At 38.7% G+C, this 15,192-nt stretch overlaps 1 protein-coding gene across 3 annotated transcripts in view; it reads left to right on the top strand.

Annotated features, from left to right (window-relative positions):
* The first annotated feature begins 6,327 nt into the window (after positions 1 to 6,327).
* Positions 6,328 to 15,192, top strand: part of reep5 (receptor accessory protein 5) — a 33,247-nt gene continuing 24,382 nt past the window's right edge. For all 3 annotated transcript variants that reach the window (XR_013079193.1, XM_076757441.1, XM_076757443.1), the window contains exons 1-2: positions 6,328 to 6,560; positions 6,860 to 6,953. Coding sequence is in view for 2 of the 3 variants with exons in the window: in XM_076757441.1 (XP_076613556.1) it covers positions 6,443 to 6,560; positions 6,860 to 6,953 (212 nt within the window). In the remaining variant the exon portion in view is untranslated. The remainder of the gene's footprint in view (positions 6,561 to 6,859; positions 6,954 to 15,192) is intronic.

The raw sequence follows: 15,192 nt of genomic DNA, 5'->3' as shown, positions 1-15,192 counted from the left end.
AATTTATGTTCTTCAGTGTATTAAACTTAACATCATTTAACCTTTCTTTACCTCTCTCCAGCACATTTGCCTCGATTCAGGACCAGGTCTCTTCTGGGACCTGTCTGCTTCTGGCAGTGGAATGCTCTCACCAAAAATTCAAGCAACTGTGGTACTGTGGTCTGAATGTTTTTGGTATTGTTGTATGGATCAGCAGTTGGTTGACTCTGTGATTCTTGTGTGTGTCTGGAGATGTTTTGAGCAGTGATCGTCCAGGGAGGTTTGTTGTTTGTTCCTTCAGTAGAAGAATGCAATAGCTATTTTGAACATTTGTATGCCTTTCCTGGTGTGCTTTCTGTCATTTTCTCTCTCTGCAGAAGGTCAAATTGGTTTCTTTGAAGACTGCCATTCACAGAAAAGCATACCCTCTCTCTGGATATATATTATGATAAAATGTTTTGTTGAATGCAATTGGTTGCCTTATTTATTTTGCACTATCGACCAAACTAGTTTCTTGCTGGTATTCACTTGTTCTGCTCACACACAGACATGCACACTCACACATATATGTATATATGTCTATGTATGTATGTGCTGCATAAAACAGAATGTAAATAATATATACATAATATGTGTAAACAATTAGCTAATCTTTTTTGACATATACTCAATTGAAAATAGTACGAAGCCAATTTATTTAATTTCACCTCATCAGATTCATTCGTTTTTTTAATATACAGTAACAGTCAAAAGTTTGGACATACCTTCTCATTCAATGGTTTTTCTTTTATTTTCTTCTTTGTAGATTAATACTGAAGACATCAAAACTATGAAGGAACACATATGGAATTATGTAGTTAACAAAAGTGTTAAACAAACCAGAATGTTTTATATTTTAGATTATTCAAAGTAGCCACTATTTGCTTTGATAACAGCTTTGCACACTCTTGACATTTTCTCAATCAGCTTCATGAGGTAGTCACCTGGAATGGTTTTCAATTAACAGGAGTGCCTTGTCAAGAGTTAATTACTGCAATTTCTTGCCTTCTTAATGTGTTTGAGACCATCAGTTGTGTTGTACAGAGGTAGGGTTGGTACAAAGGTCTATACAGTGAATAGCCCTATTTGGCTACTGTTCTAATCCATATTATGGCAAGAACCACTCAACTAATAAAGAGAAATGACAGTCTATCATTACTTTATGACATGAAGGTCAGTCAATCTGGAAAATTTCAAGAACTGACTGTATCCTCAAGTGCAGTCGCAAAGACCATCAAAGGCTATGATAAAACTGGCTCTCATGAGGACCGCCACAGGAAGTTACCTCTGCTGTAGAGGATAAATTCATCAGTTTTACCAGCCTCAGAAACCGCAAATTAACAGCATCTCATATTAGAGCCCACATAAATGCGTCACAGAGTTCAAGTAGCGGACACATCTCAACGTCAACTGTTCAGAGGAGACTGCGTGAATCAGGCTTTGATGGTTGGATGGCTGCAAAGGAGCCACTTCTGAGGAAGAAGAACAACAACGAGAGAATTGCTTGGGCCAAGAAACACAAGGAATGGACATTAGACCAGTGGAAATCTGTCCTTTGGTCTGATGAGTCCAAATTTGAGATTTTTGACTCCACCCGCCTTGTCTTTGTGAGACGCAGAAAAGGTGAGTGGATGGTTTCTATATGTGTGGTTCCCACTGTGAAGCATGGAAGAAGAAGTGTGATGGTGAGGGGGTGCTTTGCCGGTGACACTGTTGGTGATTTGTTCACAATTCAAGGCACACTTAACCAACATGGCTGTCACAGCATTCACTGACAACAACAGATAAAGCCAGAAATCTTGGTGTAATTATTGATTCTGACCTGAATTTTAACAACCATTTAAAGCTCATTACCAAATCAGCCTACTACCACCTGAAAAATATAACAAAGAAGACATGGAAAAACTTGTTCATGCATACATTTTCAGTAGGTTGGAGTATTGCAATGGAGTCTTTACTGGCCCAAACAAAAAAACAATTAGGCAACTACAGCTGATTCAAAATGCTGCTGCACGAGTCCTTACAAACACCAGAAAAATGGACCATATCACACCAGTCCTCAGATCACTACATTGGCTTCCTGTGAGTCAAAGAATAGACTTTAAAATCTTACTGTTGGTCTACAAAGCATTAAATGGTCTAGGACCAAAATATATTCTAGATTTATTAACTCTATATGAAGTATTCAGACCTCTCAGGTCATCAGGGACAGGTCTATTGTGTGTTCCCAGAATGAGAACCAAGCAAAGTGAAGCAGCTTTCAGTTATTATGCTCCTCATCTGTGGAACAATCTCCCTGCACACTTGAGGTCTGCACTAACTGTCAGTTCAATAAAATCAGGGTTGAAAACATTATTATTTGCTACAGCTTTTACTTAAAGTAAATATATCTACTCAATGATTTTAATCATTCTAAATGCTAAATCATTGTCTTTTACTCGCTTCTGTTTTTAATTTTCCTTTAAATGTGATTTATTTTGTTTTTCTCTTCTCTTCTAATTTCTTTTTTTTTCTCTCTTTCTTTGAAATGTATTTTCTGTTTATGAATTTAATGTATTTTTATGCTTCTGTAAAGCACTTTGAACCTAAAATATAAAAAATATTCTGGTTTGTTTAACACTTTTTTGTTTACTACATAATTCCATATGTGTTCCTTCATAGTTTGGATGCCTTCAGTATTGATCTACAATGAAGAAAAAAAAGAAAGAAAGAAAAAAAGAAAGAAAAACCATTGAATGAGAAGGTGTGTCCAAACTTTTGACTGGCACTGTATGCTCATTCCGAATTTGATGTCAGTAACACCTTTCAAAGAATTCGGGACAAGAGCAGCAAAAGACTGTTCCTGAAGACATAAGAATAATTATATAGAACATACAACAGGTAAACTGTTAGTAACAGTTGGCAGTGTTAAGAAGAGAGAGAAGAAGAGACATACTTATCATATCACATCACATTACATGCACACTGCACACTACATGCACACGCCATGCTTGCGAAATTATTTCTCCTCATTTGACCCATCCTGGAAAGTCCTTCCTCCACGGCAGACCAGGAGCGGTGGGCTGCCAGCCGACAGCGGTGCCTGGGGACCCAGTTCTTTTAGTCACCACTGGTCAGGTGGTGATCTTCTTGCATGTTTTTAAGTGGGGGTATTTTTATGCAGGATACCCCAGGTGAACACGGGGAGAACATGCAAACTCCACACAGAAAGGGGCAGCAGGCACCAAAGGCATGGTGGAAGACACACCCCCAGCGCCCATAGCGCCCCAGATTGGGATCTGTGAGGCAACAGTGTTGCCACTGTTCCACTGTGCCACCAAAGACTGGGTATGAAAGGGGCATCCTTGAAAGCCTCAGGTTTTCACAAGCAAGGATGGTAGGAGGGTCACCACTTTGTGAAACACATGATTGTGTAAAGGATATTACAACATGGGCTCAGAAACACTTTGCAAAACCAATGACAGTAAACACAGTTTGTTTGCAAATGACTGCATTCTGTTTTTTTATGTTTGTAAATATAGAGAAATAATAAAAAAAATGCAGTAACTTAAAGAGGGCAAGCTGTTGGGAAAAGGTTGCCTTCAGGGCTTCTGACTCCTGTTTTCTGTCGCAGTTTCGTTGAGTTTCAGCAACCAAACTACTTGATGTCCACTTTTCCATCTGAGATTCTGCCGTTATGTCTAAAAAACATATTTGTAACACATAAAACTCTGCATTAACTTTTTACACGATCATTTTCAGAATTGGTTAAATGGTTCTTTTACTCCAGGTGGTCAAAGAAAATCCGTATTTTGTTTCCTTAATGACATTGTTGAAAAAAGTGATCTGTATGAAACTCATATGTACTAGGCAACTGCAGTTTTGCATTTATGGTGAGTGAAGAGGATGAACTTTCTACAATGTCACTTGCCAGAAGGCAGCAGGGTCCCCCCCCAATCATGGGCTATTCATCTCATGCCAATTTGTTATATTTTCTATCAAGGTGTTTTCTATTGCTCGTCTGTAAAGCACAGGAATTCAGTCTGTCTGATGGCCATGACAGGCTTTCATAGAGCAGTAATGTAGCATGTATGTTAGTTGCAATATAAAGTAATGTAATGCATATTTATACAATATAATGTAAGTGTTACCATATTCAAGCAATAGTACAGGTCTGGTGTTAACTGCTGCTGGTGTTTCTGTCCCTGACACTGTATACAAAGTTTTACAATTCCTATGAAATGAAATGAATATTTAACCTCTACACTTAAATCAAATATGATGGAATATAGAGCCAACACCAGGAATATTGTGCCATTGTACATGAAACATGGCCTGTATGTTAGGAATTGTCACTGAGAAGGACAACAAAAAAGCAAAGCCTGAATACACCACAAGCAGATGTCTGTAAATCAGATGCCACACACTGCAGCTTGTCAAAAATAATTGCATTTTATGCCAGCAAATATATTTTGCAGTGTCATCAAATCAAGGTAGGGTGTGGCTGCAGTGTGTTTTTTCAAATAATTGTTCCCTGATTTGATCCTCTCAGGAGATATTCCTCTAATGTATATTGTCAGTTATTCAGCTGCCCTGGCAATCCGCAATCTGACCATAATATCTGCCTAATCTTATCAACCCATAACCTTAAGGGTTTTCTGGGTAAAGCTTTTTGCAAAACAACACATTTTCGGAGAGTGCCTTGCCTGTGAGCAAAATTCGGGGAAATATTCCTACATGAGCGACAGAACGTCTTAAAAACTTGGTATTTCAGCCGGGGGCGGTGACTTGATGTGCGCTGAGTAATAATACTGGGTGTTGTCGCCAGTCGATTAATGTTCCCATCCTATTAAAGTGGTGTTTCATATACACCCATACACCCACCAAATGGTTAGGGCTAGGAATATACTTGGGTGCAAATTAAAAGGGGAACAAATAATTTTAATTTTTAATTAATAATTTTCGAGGTCACCACGTATACTGCTCCTTCCTTCCTCACAACATAGGCGATCACGGAGCTCGTCGAAGCGTACACGGCTATGTCATGTGAAACCACACCCATCCGGGTGAAATACCAAGATTTTAGGGAGTCCCGTTGAGCACCAGCTGCATCAAGTTACGTGCAGTTACTGTATATGTGTAAGAGCACATTTACTTCCATTTACCTTCACAATAATTATGTACACATAGGGGTGCGACTTCCAGAGTGGAAAAACAAAACAAAAAACTATGTTACAGTTGCTAATGTTACATACAAAAGTGATGGATTAAAATATAGATTAAAGGATGAGTCATCATGCTGGTGTGGAAATAATTGAATAATCTTTTAAATTAATACATTGTGGATATGCTGCTACTGATACTGGTGAGGACATACATTGGATCAGTGACTAATCCTTCCTTAAAGCACATCAGAAAAATGTAAGGTCTATCACATTGGGTGAATGCAGAATACCTACTCTTTAGATGACTGTTACATTTGTATAATATTTTGTACAAAAAGTGTATAGGAATTACATTTCACTGCACTTGAAACTAAAGCTAGAAGTCCTGGCGATGACAATGCGTCAGACTAGACTAGGACCAGTAGAGACAACTGTCAGTCCATTAATACAGTTCAACCAGTGACTAAACATGTATAAACAGCTCATTATTGTTCATCCCAGTAACCACTGCAGGTGCAGGTGTTCAGTTATTTAACTGATTAACTGCTTCAATGGCCAATTTTCTCTATTGTTCCTAGTCTGATTCTGTTTCATCTGATGCTGACATGAGATCTCTCATGTATCTTTGCTTGGAAGTTCTCTTGGAGTCCCAAAAATTAGCATCAGCCTAGTTACTATACCATGTGCACCTTCCAGAGGGAGAATGCTACCCAAATGTCCTCCATATTCGAAATAGAAAGAAATTATAATTGCAGATCCACTTACTATCTTTTCCATAGTGTTTTGTGGCCTTCATCAGTGGCTTACTTTTGCTCAACTGTCATGGAGATACAAAAACTGTTAATTGGATAAACTTCATCTGGTGAGGAAGATCATGGGTCAGTTGAAAGATCCCGAAAAAAGCTTGTAAGCAGATCTGATGTCAATATGATTTGGTGTCATGCTACTGTTTTTAAGACGATCTTTCACTATTCCAATCTTAGTTTATACACAAAAGTACTCTGTCTGACAGAATTTCCTGTATATTCTAATTACATGTAATATACTAATATGCAGTATTTGCAGATACAGGCTAGTAAAAAAAACCAAAACAAAAAACATTTACAACTTGACATAAACACTGTGCTATTATTTTGAAGCCTGAAATCGGAGAATGTGTTGTACACCCTGTCTGACTTGACTCCTCTGAAATCAGCGATATATTGGGCTGCAGCAGTGTCGCAGTTTGATTCAGAACAATTTCGTAATTCATCAGCATCGCTATAGAAGGAAGTGCAGCTATGGCGGAGCGGCTTAAGAGCAGATTTGAAAAGTTTCTCCATGAGAAGAATCTCATGACAGATGTTCTGGCAAAAATCGAGGCAAAAACTGGAGTAAGCAGGACGTACATCGCTCTCGGTGAGTGTTCATAGAGGCGGGAATGTAAAAAAAAAAAAAAAAGAAAAGAAAAGAAAGAAAACAGAGAAACACTGAGTGCATCAAGGAGGAAAAGCTATATTAGAGACGAATTTAGCGCGTGGCAGAGGCAGCTGCATTGACCTTTACTCATAATTCAACACAAGAAATGAAATATTGCTTTAATCAGTATATTGTAATCAGTGTCTGTTGTACCTTTTTGTTTTAATCGTCTGTGCAGTATGTTCAGTAAAGTATAATTGTGAAAAAAAGCGTGACAAACATGTGATCTTTTTCCCCAGCTGTCATCGGTGTCATCGCAGTTTACTTGGTCATTGGTTACGGAGCCTCCCTACTATGTAACCTCATCGGCTTTCTTTATCCAGCCTACATATCGTAAGTGTATTATTCTTAGAGCAATTCTGTCAAGGAGCCCCCCCCCCCCCCCCCCACACACACAGACAGTCCCGTTCCGGACACTTTTGTCACACTACCTGGACTCATTCATATCCTGGTGGCTTACCCTAACCATAACCATAACTCCTACTTGTGTAACTGTAATTCTTACCCTAACCTTAACCCAAGTCTTCATCGTAAAAATGTTATGATTTACATTATGGGGACTTGCCCTTTTGTTCCCATAAGAAAGATGTGTCCCCACAATGTAATTTTGTAAACAGATTCATGTCGCCACAGCATGAGTAATATAAGTCCACACACACGAACACACATACTCCATTCTGTCAATTAGGAGGAAATTACATTGATTAACATTCATTATCCTAACTACCCTGGCCCCTAACCCAGTGACGTGCGGTCAGGGGAGGCAGGGTAGGCAGTGCCTCACCTGTTAAAATATAATTGAAAAAAACTTGCTGTTGTTTATATATTCATTAAGAGGAGGAAATTCGGACTTAAGCTCATGACTGTTCTATAAATTTGTTTTCTGTATGATTTCAACATTTCTATGGTCAAAATTGCTGAATTTACGCATTTCTTGTTCAAATACATTGGAGAAGGGCGAGATGATGCAGCGATGAGCTGTGCCTCACTTCTGACAGCGCTGTGCCACACACACTGACTGACGCAGGCAGTTGGCACATGCCCATTGCTGTCTCTCTTTATATCGGCCATGAATGTGCAGTGAAAATGCCGCGGGTGAGGCAGAAAGTACAGAGCCGCACTGATAGGTGGCAGTGCTGAGCTCCATTGGCGTAATGCACGTCGCTGCGTGCTCTCCTACGCAGTGGGCGATAGTGAGTGTTCAATTTTAATTAAAAAAAGAGAGATCAGCCAAAAAAAAAAAGAAAAAACAATATATATATATATATATATATATATATATACACACACACACACACACACACACACACACACATTTTTAATAATTGAAATTGACCTTATATTAAATATTCTTTTGTTTTTCTTGCTATTGTATCGTAAACTAAATGTTTCAATTAAGGTCAAGATTGAAATATAAGTTTGGGTTCATATATATTTATATGGTGGCGAAGCAGGTAGTGCGCGTGCCTCACAGCAAGAAGGTTGCTGGTTCGATCCCCGGGTCAGGCAGGGCCTTTCTGTGTAAAGTTTGCATGTTTTTCCCGTGCATGAGTGGGTTCTCTCTGGGCACTCTGGCTTCCTCCCACAGAACAAAACATGCTCTTTTGGTTAATTGGTGACTCTAAATTGTCCATAGGTGTGAGTGTGAATGGTTTAACTTAAAAATTTAAAATATGTATTGATACTGATGATTACCATTATTACATGCTATTTTATTCTCAAGTGAAAGTAAGTAGCATTATTCGGAGTAGTCACAGTTCCAAATAATGGTTTTGGGCCCATTATTTCTGTGTAATCGAGGGTTTTCTTTTAATCACCACTTACCTGTATGTTCAACATTGTTGCTTCTACAAATACAGATATGCCCCACGTTTTTGCTGACCGTGTTCAAATTTATGCTGTACAGTAATAGGTTTTTGAACAATTTTTTTCCCCCACTATTGCAGGCACTTATCATCAGGATTGTTTTCTCAGACATGATAAGGGTCCTCCAAAGCCACAGAAGATATGATACAAATGTCTCACGTGCTGAATAGTAGCACTCATTACTGGTAAATTGCTCCTCATCTATGAAATTTGTGGAAATTACAGTTGATAATCTTGTGATCATGATTTTATTATATAAGTCACGATCACATATATATTATATATCATTTTCTCAAATTGCATATTTTTCTGTTTTTAAATGCTTTTTTAAGACTTACACAGTGGTGTTCCATGTAGTCGACACATTCTCACACATGGGGCTACTACCATACTCCTCTGTCATTTTGGCACTGTTTTTTTTCTCAGATGCCTGTTTGTCTCAAGAATGTGAAGAATGACACCATGATTAGACCAATATAGAATGACCAGGATTGTCCTCAGCTAATGAAACTTTGATACTGTGAACAGTAATAGAATAGAACATTTGTTATCTTGAGTTAATGTCATCATCAGATCATTATTTTGCAAAGTTGACCTAAAATGTTAATAAACCATTTGTTGTTTTAAGACAATAACATAAGTGAATTATGATCTCAAATGGCCTGAAGAAAGTCAGTCTAATCAGTAACCACAACCACTCAGTTTCCTTTCATATTGATGTTGCCATGCTGTTTGAGTTTTAAAAATCACTGTTTCCTTTTTCCCGTACATTGGAATATTTGTAGCAGCATGCCACAATATTAATATTGACCACTACACATTGATTTTCTTTTTTTTCTTTTTTTTTTTGGTGATTCAAAATGGGTAAAATGTGATTTGAATTTGATTGTAGACATGTGCCCCATGCCTTGATTGATTCAACCATTCCTTGCCCCACTCCCTCTCTCTCTCTCTCTATCTCTCTCTCTTAGGCGCACGCACGCACGCACGCACGCACACAGACACACAGACACACAAATGTATTAAGCCTAATTAATAAATGAACAACTCTGCCGAAATTTGTCCAAAACTGGCGCATTCAAGTTAAATGTGATAAGTTACTCCAGGGCTTCTCAAAGTTTGGACCTCGGTCCACTTTCAGACCTAATCGTAAGTCGATCTGGACCCAGCCAATATCTTCAACTGGCAGCCCGCAGGTCACATTACCCTGCCACTTTCCCATCTGGCCCGTAGAATATTAGTGAATTCAGAAAATGCACGCATCTGATGTAACTCACCAGTAGAAGAGGCCCAGTCTGTCCGAAGAGTGATGGTCATTCATCTTGTTAAGCCCTTGCAATGAGCCAAAAAGTATTTTAAAGTTCAACCACTCTAGGGATACTCATGGAGGCTCCCAAAACTTGTCTGTTGGATCCAAGAGGTGTCAGGTTTATTTTTGTTAACCAACTATTCTATTGTATCTCAAGCTGAATATGTTTGTTTGCTTCCTGGGATTCTGGAGAGGAGTTTTTTTATTGAGATAAACTTATTCATTGGTAGTTGAACTGTGGGTTTTGTATTGAAAAAAAGTACATAATTCATAGTTCACCTGCTCCACAGAAATGGATTCTCAGGAGAATCTCAAGGCTTGTCTGTAAGATTGTAAGATACAAGAGGCATCACTTGGTTTATTTTCATAGACAAACTGTTATATTGAGTCCCAGAACAGGAGTTTTTACTTGAAAGAAGGTCTCATTCATTGTTAGTTGAACTGTGGGTTTTGTATTGAACACTGACTGTCTCCTTGGTGGGGGTCTGAAAGCATTTTCTTGAACAGCACCTAGTTATCATTAGGGATTTTACATGGTTTTTGGGAGTCTGTTCATACTGATAGAGACTCATAAAATAACATTAATTTTGCAAGGAAGTGAAATTATTTAAATATTAAACAATAATCGGCTAATGAGGCCTAAATAAATGTATTTGTTAATTTTTAAAATCTAGCCCCCACAGAGAAATTCTGGCCTTTGTAATTGAGGACCCCTGTCACTTGGTGTTATGAATAAGCTACAACACATTAGGAAGTGTAACATTTTCTTTCTTTCTTTCTTTCTTTCTTTCTTTCTTTCTTTCTTTCTTTCTTTTTTTTTTTTAATGCACTATTGATCAAAATGGGATATTAATGTAGCTGGAGATCATTCACAGTGATCCTGTCCCCAGATGAATGTGGTTTTAATCTGGTTTATTTCCCATCATTGTCATGGTGACTTTAACTGCTGGAGAGTGTTGTTTGTTGTTGCTGGAATGTTCACAGATAAAAGTTACACTGTAGGATCTGCTATCAGCACCTAAATTGCAGATACAGAAGGTGTCTCCTTTTCTCTCATACACAATTTTCACGACTAGTGTAAATCTATTTTTAAGAATATTTGAGTCATTAACAAAATATGGACTAACCATATAATCCTTGTCTGCCTTGGTTTTGTGCTGGTCCAATCACAAGAGATGTGGTGTTTATTAATTGATTCAATATTATTTTGTTATGGCCAGTCATTCTGGATAAAAATCAGATGTGGACCTTTGAGTGATAAGTTTGAGAACCCCTGACTTCAGTCAGTGTTAACGCAACACTGCCAAACTAGGAGAAGTTATTAGCAAGCATGTAAGAACCCTTGCTAGCAGGGATAACAGCGGTCAAGTGAGCCATTATTTGAGAAAACCTGGTCAAACCAGCCACCATTTGGATTTGGATGAGTGTATGTTTGGCCTGTGATGGTGCAGCCAAAAAGGATGCAACGTGAAGTATTTATTTGTCACAAAGTACTTGCCAATTAAAATATTTGCAGTGGAGCACCTTATATACATTATTATTATTTCATAATTGTTTTAACAAAGCATGGCACACATTTTGGCTGTCAAAAGTGTCCAAAAGTGACATTAGATTTCTTCTAAAGAAAACACATAGGTTCGACCCATTTGAATATTTATTTTTGTGCATTATGCCTGTAAGGTCGTTTTCACACCTGACCAAGCGGACTTGGTTCGATTGGGGAGCTGAAAGTCGCAACATTGTTGCATTTATCACTTGTTTCAGTCCTGCTTTCACACTGTGATTTCTAAAGCGCACCGAACTTTCTGAGCAGCATCACGTGGTTGAAAGGGGCGCTTGTCGATTGGACAAAGTAGGAGGGGAAATCCCTCCTGGCCAGGAAAAACAACAGTAAATATGGAGCATCGTTTAAAACCCATTCCCCCCCTTTTCTCACTAAACTGTTTACAAATGTCATTGTTTTTGTGAGTGGATGTCAGAAGTAGGTTTATGTAGTCATCTGACCATATTTCAAGGAGAGCTTTGAGCTCTTCATCTGTCCACGTCTGTCCTCTTGCCATGTTTGTTTTGGTTTGGAGTGGGCGCTGTACTTCCTCTACCCTAGATGCACTGCGTATGCACTGTGTATAGCGTCACTACGTACATTTGGTCCTGTGTTTGGTCGGGTGAGCTTTCACACTGCATACGAACCGAACCAGGGTTCACTTGCAAGCGAACCGAGACCCACGTTTTCAAGCGGACCAGAGTTCGGCTTTCACACCTGCCCAAACGAAGCGGACTATCCGAGGAAACAAACCCTGGTCCGTTTAAAGCGGACCAAACAGCTCTGGTGTGAAAGCGACCTAAGAGAGCAAACCAGTACAATGAGACATACTGTATATTATTTCCATATAAACATGTCATTTCAGGACTTCTGGTGCACCACAAACAAGGCAGCTGCATAGAGAAGGGGCTCCCCGACACTGAGATGTAAAAGCCCTGTGTAAGGGCATTGATTATGAATAGAGGAAAACAAAAGAAGTTGTCAAAGAAAGCTGTGTTAAGAATTGAGAAAGACAGTGAGCAAAGTAAGTAAGCAACAGAGACACGTGAGCTAACAGAAGTCAACGAGAAAGCCGACTAAGCTAGCAGGTGACATGATGTCAGGATTCACGGGGTGAAGGAAGGAGCGGAGGAGAATGCCCAGTAGATGATTGTTTTTTTCGAGGCTCTCCTCAGTGAGAAACTGGAACTGCCCCTGTCCTTTAATCTGAAGATTGAAAGAGCTCATCGTGCCTTAATTCATGACCTTCACAAGATTCCCGACCAAGATCCATTGTGGTCAAACTACTGAGCTTTAGAGTTAAAGAAGAACTTATAATGACAGGATGGCAGAAAAGGCTTCATGTATGAGGGGAGGAGAGTGTTTTGGACCAGGACTACGCATCAGAGATATTGAGAACACAAAAGGAATATAACAAAGTTAAAAAAGTTCTGAGAGAGAAAGTAATACGTTTCTGAACACCATTACTCCAGGTGTTTTATGAGGGAGAAACACCTTTAACACAGCGTAGGAGGTGGTGGTGAAAGGGCTCTTGGTGACACTCGTTAAAACAGTGGAGAACTGGATGGAGAGAATTAAACGGCTAACATGGCAAACAAGTCAAGTGAAGAATGATCAGGATCCAGCCAAAGCAAGACTGGGATATAAACAGAAACTGCAAGCCTCCAGAGAACCCGGAACAGGGTATGAGTGTGAGATGGAGCACAGAACTTAAAGGGGAAGTTTGGACTTCCTTTTCATTTTTGGATCAGTCAAGTGAGCGCCCCCTGACTCCAGGGTAGACAAATTATCCCTTAGAGCCAATCAACCAACAGGGCTCAGATAAAGTCGAGAAGCTGACCTCACTTAAGGAAGTTTTTTTTTGTTATTTTACTGCAGTGTGTTTTTTCTAGTTGTATGTCATACTGTTCTCATTGTTTACTATTGTTCCTGTGGCATAAGAGGTTTCTATGGAAACAAGAGTAGGAGAAAGACACAAAATTGTTGGTACAGGAAAAATGGTGAAATAAAAATCCCAGATTAAGGTAGCCTCCTATAATGTGAATGGAGTGCTCTATCCAATTAAAAGATGTAAAATGCTGAATAAGATGGACAGGGTAGGAGTGATATTTTTACAGGAGACTCATCTAACAGAAAGAACACAAAAAACTCAAGAAAAATGGTTTCAACCAAATATTTTCATCATCATCATACAAATCAGGACATAGAAGAGGGGTGGCGATACTGATATCAGGGAAGAGCTCTTTTGAGAAAATTAGTGAAGTTAGAGGCAAAGAGGATAGGTATATTTTGATTAAGGGAAGACTAGAGGGAGATGTGGTCACCCTTCTTAATATCTATACCCCCCCAAGCTCAAGTTGGATGTTTTATAGACAAATGTTTGATCTGATGACATCAGAAGTGGAAGGCATTCTGATATGTGAAGGAGACTTAAATCTAAAACCAAATCCAAAACTGGACTCCTCTGTTTTAGGAATACAGAAAACTAAAGTTCACAACATTTTTTCAGGTATGATGTCTGAGTTGGGTATTATTGATGTATGGAGAGAGTTGAACCCCTGATGTAGAGATTATGCATATTTTTCATCACCATACTCAATACATTTGAAGATTTGAAGATTATTTTCTGATGTGCAATAAGGACAGATACAGGGTAGAGAAATATGAATTGTCAGATCACAGTCCAGTCTATATAACCTTATACTTGACACATGAGAGGAAAGCAATGCTCTGTAGACTGAATTCAAACCTATTAAAAGGACATATGAAGGTGGAAATGATTAAAGAAATCCAGACATAGTTCTAGGCAGGTGTGAAATAAATGCTGTAAACTAAGAATGCTTTCAAAAATGTAAGTGTTCTAAATATAGAAAATATAGTTTATTTTCATAAATTAACAAAATGCAGTGAATGAACAGAAGAGAAATCTAAATCAAATCCATATTTGGTGTGGCCACCCATTGCCTTCAAAACAGCATCAATTCTTCTACACTTGAAACTTGCAAGGAGCCTCCACCATGCTTCACTGTTGCCTGCAGACACTCATTATTGTACTGCTCCTCAGCTCTTCTGCAAACAAACTGCCTTCTGCTACATCCAAATATTTAAAAGTCTGACTCATCAGTCCAGAGCACCTGCTGCCATCTTTCTGCACCCCTGTTTTTGTGCATAGTTGAGTCGCCATGCCATGGTGTACGACGTGAAATGAAACTGTCTTCCACAACCTCACCTTAGTAGCAGAGTTTGGCTGTTCCTCACCCAATTTTAAGCCTCCTACACAGCTCTTTCTGTTTCAGTTAATGACATGTGAAATTGTTGATCATACACCTGATTATAATCCTACACAATCTCATTGATAGAGGTAAGTTTTTTCTCATTAATACAGTCCTACAAATCACTAGTAATTCATAATTCAGAAAAAAACGAAATTAATTTTCACTTTGCCAGCATAAATTAGAGGTTCCAACAACATACAAATACAGAAAACACAAACAAATACAGACATGCAGACAGGTGAAACACAGGGTCAGCAGCAGCGCCATGCCCCCTAGTGTGGATGATTCATCACATATGATTAATCATGCCCCATTTTTCCACCAGTGCTACTTGCCTGGCTGCTAAATGTGATAATGCTGATACATACATTATTCTTGCATTGGGACATTGATTGTTTCAACTGAATGGTCAGCAGTTTTCCGAACAAAATCATTCAGCTCTGTCGACACTGAAATTTGAACTGAATAACCTGCTCAAGGCTAAAGCTGAGTTTATAATCCATTGTATGAGACTCACATATTATGATCAGAGCGAAAGATCAAGCTAGCTTTTAGCTGCCAGATTAAAACAAAATGAAT

The sequence above is a fragment of the Chaetodon auriga genome, chromosome 19 (genome assembly GCF_051107435.1).
Source record: "Chaetodon auriga isolate fChaAug3 chromosome 19, fChaAug3.hap1, whole genome shotgun sequence".
Classification (NCBI taxonomy): domain Eukaryota; kingdom Metazoa; phylum Chordata; class Actinopteri; order Chaetodontiformes; family Chaetodontidae; genus Chaetodon; species Chaetodon auriga.
Note: the sequence above shows the minus strand (reverse complement) of the source record. Positions and strands in the feature narration are given on the sequence as shown.